At 42.9% G+C, this 12,056-nt stretch overlaps 2 protein-coding genes across 4 annotated transcripts in view; both read left to right on the plus strand.

Annotated features, from left to right (window-relative positions):
* The window catches only part of ATR (ATR serine/threonine kinase), a 77,328-nt gene extending 75,807 nt beyond the window's left edge, over positions 1-1,521 (plus strand). The window contains exon 47 of the mRNA XM_067543403.1: positions 205-1,521. Coding sequence (XP_067399504.1) covers positions 205-378 — 174 coding nt within the window. The 3' untranslated portion in view covers positions 379-1,521. The remainder of the gene's footprint in view (positions 1-204) is intronic.
* Positions 1,522-5,676: 4,155 nt separating this feature from the next.
* Positions 5,677-12,056, plus strand: part of XRN1 (5'-3' exoribonuclease 1) — a 62,989-nt gene continuing 56,609 nt past the window's right edge. For all 3 annotated transcript variants that reach the window (XM_067557404.1, XM_067557466.1, XM_067557546.1), the window contains exon 1: positions 5,677-5,850. In XM_067557404.1, coding sequence (XP_067413505.1) covers positions 5,776-5,850 — 75 coding nt within the window. In that variant the 5' untranslated portion in view covers positions 5,677-5,775. The remainder of the gene's footprint in view (positions 5,851-12,056) is intronic.

Raw genomic sequence — 12,056 nt, forward strand, 5'->3', positions numbered from 1 at the left:
TAAGTTCTAGTTTGCCCAAGAAGCAATCAGTTCTTGAGAATAATTTACTTTATTCATTTTCTTTAAACTATTTTCAGAAAAAGATAGTACATGCTGTATGTAACTGGCCCAAAATTTTTTTGGAAAAACAGGAACTGTTTCTATTAAAGATGTGACAGACATATAGACATGTGAATTTTATGTTTTCTTTTTCCTTGTTTCTAGGCCAAAACTCATGTCCTTGATATAGAACAGCGGCTACAGGGCGTGATTAAGACAAGGAATCGAGTAAAAGGATTGCCCTTGTCTATTGAAGGGCATGTTCATTATCTTATTCAAGAAGCAAATGATGAGAACCTGCTCTGCCAGATGTACTTGGGTTGGGCTCCATATATGTGAAATATTGCCTTCACAGCTTAAGCTGCTGTAATATTTTTTTTACCAAAAAGTTGATGAATTCTTTCTTAGTCACAGTAATATTTTCTGCAAGTACTACTTTGTTGATTTTTCATTTTGTGCATAAGTTTACATAGCAACTTAATGCACAGTCTATGTATTATATACTGTATAGTTGTAGTACATATGCTGTGTATGTTGTGTATATATATATAAATGCACTCATTGCATTACGTGCGTTTGAAGATGCATATATTTATATAGACTCTGTTTTATGTATACAGAATACAATGCATGAATTACTAAATAGTATATACAGTCAGTTCCCTGATGTAGATGTGTTTCCTATATACTTTACATTCATCTACAATATGTATGAATATTTATGTATACTCCCATATCAGAGCATGATCTAAATTAGCTTTATAAACTGTTTTTTATTTTTATATATATATAAATTTAATTTTAGGGAAGGAGAGAAACATATTCTATTTCTAATTAATTTATTTTGTAGGAGACAAGAAGAGTTGATATTAAAAAAAAGATTGTATATAAAATGAATTTTATATTAACATGGTTGAAATAGGATTTTTAGCTGTAGCTATATCCAAGTACCTGTTTCAGAGGGGTTTTCCAAAACTAGAAACTTTTTTGCAAGATACTCCGTCTAACCCGATTTATCTGAAGTTTTGCTATTACTGATGGGAGGCTCCAAGCATCTTAAAATACTAGTGGCACCTGTTTGATCTATTTTCATTCCATTAAACCACCCAATAGCACATAATTATAGAATGTCACCAAGAGGCAGGTTTATAATGCACAAATTCCTCCAGCTGAAGAGAATAGCATTTTCTGATTTAGCATGCTGAAGTGACTGAGATCATTCATGCCCTTAATTTCCTTTTTACTTTTACTTTCCTGTTTTATATCCTTCCCCTATGACAGAAAACATCATCTTGTGCATTTAACCCCACCTTACTTTGAGAAAAGTCCTCAGCCCGCACGGAAACACTTCTTTTTTTTTTGGATAGGCTTCTACCAAGAACCCAAATAGAATAAAATCTGTTATAGTATGACTATTATTGTCTCTGAGCACCAACTGAAAATAACAGTCCATCTCTGCTGTTCCCATTCCCTCCTCTCCCCCACAAAAAACAACCCCACCTGGAATTACAAGGTGCATACATAACCTGAATGGAAAATAATCAAATGGCCTGTATTCTAATTCCCTGCTTTTTGCACCTGTATAATCTAACTTAAATTGTAAGCTCTTTCGGGCAGAGATCTAGTATTTGTCTATGGAGTGTCATGAACCTCTACGGTGCAGTAGGAGTCATACATTATAATGGAGAGAACCATTTTTTGGGATCTGTGCACAGAATAGCCACTCCACACACAGATCTCCATTTTTCTGTATGTAAAGGGATTGAGGGGCCTTAGTGTTACTGTCCCTTCACACCATAGAGATCTTTGTGCTGGTGGGGAGGGGCTAACTCATGCCCACCACCACAACCTGCCAAAATGTTAATGTATCCTGAAGCTGCTCTAATTTCCTTCCCCCAGCCTGCTATACTGTGAAATCCAATTAAAGGGAAAGTTAGAGAAGTGGTCAGAGGAATCTTTAGCACAGTGACTGAATTGCAGCTGCTGTATGCTGGAGCTACAGAGGGAGCACCCCCTCAGAGTCTTTCCTCAGGCACAGGGGACGCTGCTTTTAGCATATACAGTTCTGGATAGAACTAGTTTCCTCCACTGTTGGCAAATCTTTTTCCCATTCCTTTCATGTAGGTTTTCCCATGTGAAGCAATTTTCCAACCCCTGTTATTTCTCACTCAGGTCAAAGAGAGAATTTTTCTAGAGACAAAAGCAGGCAATGTGTTTTTGGATGTATTCTGTTTTTACTAATGGAGAAGCAAATGTCCAGGTGCTTCCTAAATCAGTAACAAAAGAAAGTATTAGCTTTGCGCCACTGGGCTAGAAAAATATTGTGGGAAATCTAGTATATAAGTTTTGAAAGTTTCTTCTGTTAAGAGGCAGATGTACATGTGTAATAGTCCTTTATGTATGTATGCTGCCAGATTGAAATGGTCATCCCCAATTAATTTGAATTTCAAACAGGTTGGAAAGCACCTTTTGAATTTAAATACTGTGCAGAACTGTAAATGTCATTTTGCCATTGTTCTCCTGGGAGCCTGGAGGATCATCTAAAATGAGAGAACATTAAAGATGATGCTGAAATGAATTAATGCTGTCCTATGAATACATAAGCTTGCCCAAACCTGCTTCTAGGAATATTCAGTACAATTTTTAAAATGCCATCACTTGGATCCTATGCTAGGTAATTTTTGTACTAAAATAAGGTGATGTATGATGCGTCAAATTGAAATGTAAATAACACTACTGAGCTAAAGCTAGCTTGGAGTTCTTATATTGTTTATTTATATATTCTGATTAAGACCTCTACATTTGAACTAGAAACATATGTAGCTTCTACCCAATCCCTAATGAGCTCTGATTTTTCTAAATGCTTATAGCCTCTTCATTCTTCCTTTTTTAGTTGCTGCTTCTGTTTCTTTTCTTTTTCCTTTTTAATTTTTAAAGGACTTTCTATGTTTTTTTCACACCTTTCCTTCTCCAATCTTTGCTTCTTGTACACTCAGCCACAAAACCCTGTGCACAGCTGCTGGTTTCTTTTCTGTTCAATGCCTCATCTCTCCCTTGTACCCTCATCCTTGGTATTTCCTCCTTTCACTTTTAATTCCTATTCTGTCCTCAAGGTGGCCAAAAGAGAACCCTTCTGGGTAGGTTGGTGAAAGGGTAGCCCCTCCCTCGTCAGGGGAAGGGAAAGCAGAGGTGACCAAAAACTTTAGACCTGGTCTACACTAGAGCGTTTTATTGACAAAAGGTGACGTTTGTCAACAAAACAATTCTAGTGTACACACTGCAACAACCCTTTTGTGACAAAACTGCCATGTTTTGTCAACAAAATAAAACCACCTTGACAAAAGGCGTAGGGCTTTTGTTGGCAGAGGTAGGGTGACAGTGTCAGTGTAGATACTCTGTCCCCTTAGAGTGGTGGAGGAGCTGTCATACTTATCAATTTCACTGCTCTCCTAGAGCAGTGAAATTGGCACAGGTGGGGAGGCTGGAGTCCAGTTTAGCAAGCCACTGGGCTCTGGCTATGGGTCACAGCCAGGGCAAGCTGTGGGGGGCTGCCCCCCTGGGACGCCAACAAGCCGTGGGCAGGCTCACAGCTGGTTGGCAGCTGCCTGAGGCTGGCCGGTATCCTGGGTGCCAACAGGGCTGCAGCCAACTGATTTCGCAGCCAGCCGGCTGCAGTCCCATTGGCATCCTGGCTGCATCCTGCTGACAGCATCCCCCACATCCCGGGGCAACAGCCGCCCACAGCTTCCCAAGTGCCAGCGGGGCTGCAGCTGCACACGCCTGGGCTCGTAGCTGGGCGGCTGCCGCTCCACTGGCAGCCCAGCTGGCAAGCCATGAGTGGCTGCCACCTGGCTGCAACCCCTGATGTGGGCGACGGCAACCCACGGGCAGCTGCAGCCAGCGGCCCCAATGTGGGTGACTACCTTCCAGCTGCAAGCTGGGACCAGGCTAGCGGGGGGCTGCAGCTGGCTCCTGCCTGGGAGCTGGTTAAGTCCCTGCGCCCCGGCTAGGATCTGTTTGGGGAGGCAGCCGGGAGCCTGTGGGCTCCCCCCCACATTGCCCTTAGGTCGATTTAAGTCATCCTGATGAGGATGCCCTCCACCAACCCAAGGATAGCCATGTGGACATCAGCCACCTGGTGGCTGAAAGTCAACATCTTATGTCAGCAAATTTCCGTAGTGTAGACAAAGCCGTAGTGTGCTGTAGTCACTGCAGTGCTGCACAGCAGTATGGCTCTGCAGGACATTGAGCCCCTAGCTGGTGCCTCCAGAGCAATGTAGGAGCTGCTGCACAGCACTCTGCACAACCGTGCGGGTGGGGGGGAGAAGGATCTTTTGCACAGAGGTAATGAGCATATCCTATGATAGGCAGAAACTGGAAAGAATCCCACTTCACCAAAATTAGTCCTAGAGGTTGGGACAGTGTCAGCAAATCAAAAGGTTCCCAGTAAACTTTGCTATAGTTACCAGCATGATGTCCTTCATGAGAAATAAATTCCAGTTGCCAGTTAAACTCATTTCCTCCTTTCTCCCATCCTATTTTCTTTTGGACAGTGTAAGTAACTCAGTGATTTAAGAAACAATGGGTGGGAGCCATTCAATTCTTTGCTCAGGGGTCAGATCTAGCAGTTAGATCTGCCTTGCAACATTCTGTTTCGTAGGCCTGATCTATAGCAGGGAGATTTTTGAAAAGCTGCTTGATTGCTAATGTTCTTTTTAGCATCATGTTTATTAGCTCTTCTCCTAACAGAGTTAGATACCATGGTGCTGAGCACAGTGACTGCAACCAGTGAGGTACCTGGAGCTGAGCTCCCAATGCTGGTTAGGACTTTGACCAGACTGGTAGGTCTTAAGCCAGGAAACAGTTTCACACGTTTTCATGGTACAGGCAAGCTCCTCTTAGCCAGGGTGCCAGCGAGGTTTGCTTTTGTACAGGCATTAGAGGGAAAGGTGAATGAATGGTACGTGGGTTGGTACATTTTCATAACCGTTCTCCGAGACTCTCAGATCCTGACCCCACTGCAGCGCTGGGTTCATGTCTTGCTATGGGCCGGTAAACAGCCTTATCCTCTGTTATGGACGCAAACTCGTTACTCACTGTGGGGTGCCTGCTGCTGGAAAGGCTTGCTGTCTGCCCAGCTGCTCGTGGACAGCTGTCCACGCTTCACACGCTGCCATTGCGATTCACTGACCCCAGCTCCCCAGCCCTGGCAGTTTTGGCAGAGAAGGCAGGGTCTCTCACTGCAGAGGTGGCCCTTTGGCCTGGCGCGCCACCTGGGGCGTGCTGCCCTAGTCTGGGGTGCAGGGCTGCACCCTCCGTCTCCCTACCCCGGATGGGGTAACCCCAGCAGCTCTGCACCATCCATTCCCAGCGCGGAGCTCGCCCCGGGAGGCAGCCAGCGCGACGCCCCTCACGCCCTGGCAGGCTGCACTGGCTCTTTTCTCTCGGACTGCGGGCCGGCGGCAGGGGGGAACGCCTGCCCTGCACGCTCCCGCCAGCAGGCATGCCCCAACGTGACGTCGCTGCTCGGCTCTGGAGGACGCTGCTGTCAGGTAGGACGCTCTGTCTCAGCCTCTCTATGGTGGAGTGGGGTCGCTCTGCGCCGCTCTCTGTGGTGGCTGGGCGGCCTGGCTGTCAGTAGGAGGACGCGCCGGAAGGAAGCCGGCTGTGGGGGAAGGGCTGTTTGGGTCTGGTCTGGACTGGCCGGGCCGGGCCGGGCCGGGATAGACGGTGGCCATGGGGGTCCCCAAGTTCTACCGATGGGTCTCGGAGCGGTATCCCTGCCTCAGCCAAGTGCTGAAGGAGCATCAGGTGAGGGGCGCCGAGGCGAGGGACGGTGGTGGCGGGCTGGGGGGGCGCGCACCCGCCTGGCCCCGGCCGCTCTCCGGGCAGGGGAGTATGTCCCCTCGCCTCGCTACAGCCAGCTCGTCCGGGCTCGTGCCCGGCTCCCCCGCCCTGCGGTGACCTGCCTCGCCCCTGTGAGGAGCCAGGCCGCTTCGGAGGGTTCCCCGCACGCAGGATACGACAGAGCTCGGGCGCGAGCTCTGGACCGTGCCCCCGCCTTGCGGAGGTGGCCTCGGAGACACGGCTCCGCAAACCCAGCTGCTGGGGCTGGTGGCAGCTCTGCCGTTACGGGGAGAGCCGTGCCTGCTGATCGCCTTCCCGCTTCTGTTCGTTGATTTCTTTTTCTTTCCCGGAACACGTCTAGGGCTGGACCAGCAGCTTCTTAGTGGGATCTTTTAAAACACCGCATCATAAACTTGTTAGCAAAAGCTTCTGGTTGCACCAGCAACCCCGTTAGGTACAGTTGGAAGGAGCCTTTCAAAAGACCGAATGTGGCTGTTTTGCTTGACGGTGTTGCTTGGATGTAGAGAACAACGTAAGGGTGGGATTTTCTAAAGTGCTTAGCCTTGATCCAACTCTACTTCTGTGTAAGTAATTGGGGGTGATCTAAAGATAAATAAAGTAGACGTCTAAATACTAAATGATTAGGAAATGGGAAAAATATATTGCTGTAGTCAGGTGTTGATATTTATCGGAATAACATAAATTATAATTAAAATAATATGTAGTTTAAAGGGACATAGGTTGAAAATCTAATAGTTGGGGGTAGAGAGAATTCTTTCAGTATCCAACATCTTAGTTTATTAGTATTGTCAAACAAAGATTTAATTTACTTCATAGTACTTACTTTGCAGGTAAGGGGTTTGAATCCTGAACATCAACTGATCAGTTTCACTTTTGTTTCTGTTGTGCACTTTCTGTGGTCACTTTTTACTTTCTTCTTAAGCACTAGAACAATGTTGCAAAGTTTTGGTTACAAATAGCAGGGTTACCTTTAAATCTAAACAAGTTTGTATGGTGTTTTTCTTTTCTTTATGGAAATCTTTGTATTAAACTGTTTTGAAATCTTTTAACTTTTTTCTACAATATGAAAATGTGCCTATGCTGCCTAATGGCAGTCTTTATAAAGTACTTCTAAATGCCTATTTTTGTACTGTACAAAAAATCTGTTTTTAGCTGAATACACCAGCATATGTGTGAATTTTGCTTTCTCATCCAGTTAGTTTCAATGAAGAATTAAATTTAGGCTGTGTGTATACTACTGAGACTATACCTGTATAGCTATGCTGGTATAGCCCCCTACCATAATGCAGTTGGTGCTGGCAGGAGTTTTTCTGCCAGTATAGGAACAATGCCTCTCCAAATGATGTTAGCTATGTTGACAGAAGCACTCTTCTGTTGAGATAGCTGCATCTACGCTGGGGTTTTGATGGCATAATTATATCAGTCAGGGGTGTGGTTTTTTCATACCCCGATTTAGGTAGCTATGCCAATAAAACTTTACAGTGTAGGGCAAACCTCAGAGTCTAATTGGGACTAAGGGTTGGTCTTCACTACAGAGTTAGGTTGATGTAAGGCAGTTTACATTGACCTAATTATGTCAATCTACACACTACAGCCTTAGTCCGACTGATGTAAGTGCCCTACTACACCAATATAATAACTCCACTTCCATGAGAGGCATAGTATAGGGCTCATGTTGGTGTAATAGTTAGGATGATGCAGTGTCTCTGTGGGGTTACTTTCATCAGGTGTTGGCTGTCATTGTTGTCAATTTCACAGCTCTATGCTGGCTCTAAAGCTGAGGCAGGTGGGAGGCTCCACCTAGAACTTGGCAATCCCCCAGGCTTCCGACTCCCCACTTCTGGAGCCTTGGTGCAGCCAGGCTCCTGGTAGGGAGCCGAGAGCCCCAGAGAGCAGCAAACTGAGAAGTGAGGAAGGGTATCCTGGCTCTCAGAGGGAGGGTCTGCATGTGAAACTGAGAGCCCAGGTTCTCATCCCCCCACACTGCCCCTCTTAAGTCAGTGGAAGCACTCCTGGTGAGGATGCACATGACAGACAGGAGGGTAATGTGGACATGAACCATCACAATAATTACTGCCGTGGCTGTAAATCAACCTAACATAGGTCGATTTAAGTTTGTAGTGTAGACATGCTCTAAACCTCACAAAGGGATCCATACAAAAGTGAATGTGACAGTAGTGGGGAAATGTAGGCTTTGCAACTCCATATAACCCTCTTGCCCTTTGATATGCAGGGCATCTTATTTTAAGGATTGTCTATGCATTTAAAATAATCCAGAATAAATTAGGGTGTGAATTTATAGTGGAGTTAACTATTCCTGATTAGCTACATGTGTGGATGCAGTTACAGAATAAAAGTGCTTTATTCCGAATCATGTTAAACTAATTGAGAATAAGGCATTCTGGAATAAGAGTATCCACGTACCGAGTTAATCAGGAATAGCTATTCTGGAATAATTTTCCAGCCAGACAAGCCTTAAGTAGCAAGAAAGAGAAAAGAATGGAAAAGAGAAAGGAAGACTTTCAAAGACAAAAGGACAATTAAACCATTATTTCTTGTCCTAGGTAAATGGACAGTAATATCCTAGTCTCTGAAATGACCAGTCCATTCTGGATGCTCAGAGGGGTTGAGAGCATAACACAGTTTTTATTAACAATGCCTTGTCCCATTCCCAGTCAAGTGTTTATTCATTTTGGCTTTATCTGCCCAGAGCTGCACCAATTTAACATAAGGTGTGTTTTTAAACTGTTTAGTTAAACCAGTGCAGAAGGCTTTGTGGACACTCTTATTTTGGTTTTAACCAGGTTTGTCTACATTTGACATTTTTTGCTGGTATAGCTATACTGGAAAACCAGTAGTGTAGACACAATTATACCAGCAAATAAGTGCTTCTCCTGATATAGTTTATTGCAGTTCAGTGAGCAAAATAAGCTATACTAGCTAATGCACCCTTTTTAAAATCAGTATAACTGTTTATGCTGGGCCTTTTGATAGCATGCCCACAAAACTTTTAAGTGTAGACCTGGCTATTTTAGTTTAGCTTAAGTCAACAATTAATAACAGGTTTAAATTAAACTGAATCTGGCTTCCACATGGAGAAGTATGTATACTTGAGGCCTTTGATTTCTATTGCATCATAATTGTTGACACTTAAGCCTCTCCCCATTTAATGTGGTTCTGACTGAACCAATTTCTAATATGGTTTAGCCAAATTGGATAGACAGAGCCAAACAAAGTTTAAAATTCAATATGGTTCTTAAAGTAGTTCCTTAACAGCCTAGTGTAAGTGAATCCTTTAATTAAAAATGATTTAAAATGCCTTTTTAAAATAAAGTTGCATCACCAACTGTGGGACAAACCTCTTAGAAAATTAATTTTTAAATGGATTTTGTAGCACATCTAGATATTTCACTAAACAAGAAATTTTGGTTTCAGAGCAGAATTTCCAAAAGAAGTTCCCTGCTGAATGCAGACAGATAGCAAGGAACAAGTACAACACACGTTCTCTGAAAGCTGCCAAGGATAGGGCTCACATTCAGCTATGCATGGGTTTAATGGTCACAGCATGTCCTCTTGAGTCATCCAGTTGCTGTGACAACAGATTACCTAAAAAGTCTCTGGCTGTTGACTCTGGCAGAGTCTTGCTATACATGCGCATTTCAATCTCTTTGGGTCAGCAGTTGAGCACAAGCCGACCTGTAGATCTAGACTCTTTTTTTTAGTATTGCTTCCCCAAAGGAACAGTGAGTGCTGCGCACTAGCTAAGATGAATGTCAAGTGACTAAATCAGTTTGGTGATTATTAGAGACTTTGGCTATGTCTACACTGCCATGCAGTTCAGACTCAGGGGGGTCTGAACAGGAGTGTGTGGCAAAGTGCTGCGCTGTAACTCCCCCATTTAGATGTTGTGAGCATGAAGTAAGAGGTTTCTAATTTGCACTAATGTAGACTTGTTTGAAGAGGACTGCGTGAACTAAGAAACTTTTAGGAACTATGAGATACAGCAAATTTCAAGACTATCCAAGTAAGCATGCAGTGGATTTTAGAGCATTTAGAGTGGTCCACTTTTAAGCAGAAAATGAAGTTATGCCTTCTTTGGGTCTGGACTTAGTGTTAAGTTGTTTCTGTGAAATGGTAGGATAAAAAGTGTGTTGTTAGAAAGGGCTTTTAATTTGATCAGCTAGTAGATGTTGAAAATATACACTGCCTTGTCTGTGCTGGACTTTAAGAACTAGTGTTACCTGAAACATGCTAACATCAAAACTTCAAATCCTAGTCTAGACAACACCTAAAAAGTGCTGTTAAAATGTGTTAGTTGACATATTCTTTGTGAAAGAGAAGCTCTGTCTGAACTGGATGAAAAATGTTTTTATAAACTAATGCTTGAACTTTGAATTGTTAGCACAGTGCCCTGTATTCTACACAGCCATTCTGGTTATTTAAAAGTGATGTTTGTACCAATTTTTTTTCAGTGTCAAAGATGTTGCTTTTAGCTCAGGTCTTGCTGAAAAGAAGCAGTCAGCGCTGTTTATTACTTTAGTTATTCATATTTATATCAGTGTGTAAAATTTTTCATCTGATATTTTTTATGAAGGCCTTAGCGTCCTCCTGGAATAGAAACTCAGCAGCAGCCACAGCTAGCAGAACCAGGTGAATAGGAAGGGACTAGCTGAGCCTACCTGCTTGCCCACCCCTTCCCTTGTGGAGCCATATTGTAAAGAACTATCACAGTATAAAGTTGGTTGTAGGAGTACAGTCCTTTATTACCTGGGGAGCCTTGTTGATCTCAGCAGTTCTAGACTCTGTGGGCTTTTTTGTGTGGTTAGGAGATTGATTCTTAGTGGAGTCATCTTTCATAGACTGATTTGATTATATAACTTTACCACCGATCTTAAAGCTCTGTACATGGAAAAAAGTAGGAATAAAGGAAAACTTTGAGTGTTTTATCCATCATAAAACCAAGAGATAATTCCAGGCTGTTCAAGGAAAGAAAATTAACTTTTAGCACCCCACAATTCCTTATATATCCAGAGAGACTATTTTCGTCTTCTAGAAAATGGCGGAGAGAGTGGTTTATGAAGTGTCGACCCTTAGTCTGTTTTCTGGAACCTGAAGGGGAGATGGCTTTGCACTCAGCAGAAACTGTCAAGCTGTAGAAGCCAAGAACTGGAGCAAGATGGAATGTTAATTTAGGGCTTTAGTAATCAATAATTTGGCTCCCTCTGTACTGAATTTGCTGAGGCTTCGTGCATTACCAAGTGAGGACAGGTTGACAGAGTTAGTCTTATTGTGAAAGTTGGGGCTGTATCAGCCTAACCATGGAGTAGAGTGGAGAATTACTTTTCGTGTCTTGCTTACAACACTCATGCTAACACATCCCAGAATTATGTTTGCTTTTTTTGCGACAGTGTGACACTGTTGACTCTATTTAGCTTGTGATCCACTATGGCCTCCCTTTCCATAGAACTCCTTTCTTGGCAGAGTCTAATTGAATCTTAAAATTTATTTTATCCTTTTTTTACCATATAGCAATAACATTTTTAGTGTTAATGTTATTATTTGATTTTGTTTTTATTGTGGCTGCTTCCTCTTGAACTCTCAAACTAAAAACATTCTGTAGGAAGCCAAACGATGTCATGTTAACTATACCATAGTTTTCCAGCTGCATGTCTTTTAAATAATTGGCAAGTGCTATCTGATGATTTTTTTTCATTCAGTTCATCGTTGCAAGGAGAACCTGTTCTGTTTATTTCTTGAAACTATTCACATCTTTGTCCTTAACACATTGTACAAATACATTTGCCTAAATTAATATTATAAAGTGTTCTTCCCAGTATTTATCTTTATTGCAAAAAGATGCATTATAATTTGTATGTTAACATTTAATTGCAAAAACTATTATGAAACTGAATTCAAGTTGGACATGTTTCACTATCTTATATTTGCTACAGTCCAGCAGCTTGCTAGTTCACTTGCTATACAGTGTGTATTTTTAGTAGAGAATGAGCAGGTGTTGCATGCAGAGAGAAACCATTAAACATGAAGGGCCTGATTCTCCTCTCTTTTCGTGCTTGTGTTAGCCAGGAGCAGGTCTGTTGTAGTTGAAGGAGTCATATTGGATAAAAGAGGAAAGAATCAGGCAAGAACAG

This window comes from Emydura macquarii, unplaced genomic scaffold, assembly GCF_026122565.2.
Source record: "Emydura macquarii macquarii isolate MOO-44397 ecotype Brisbane River unplaced genomic scaffold, CSIRO-AGI_Emac_v2 contig_18, whole genome shotgun sequence".
In the NCBI taxonomy this organism is placed as follows: domain Eukaryota; kingdom Metazoa; phylum Chordata; order Testudines; family Chelidae; genus Emydura; species Emydura macquarii.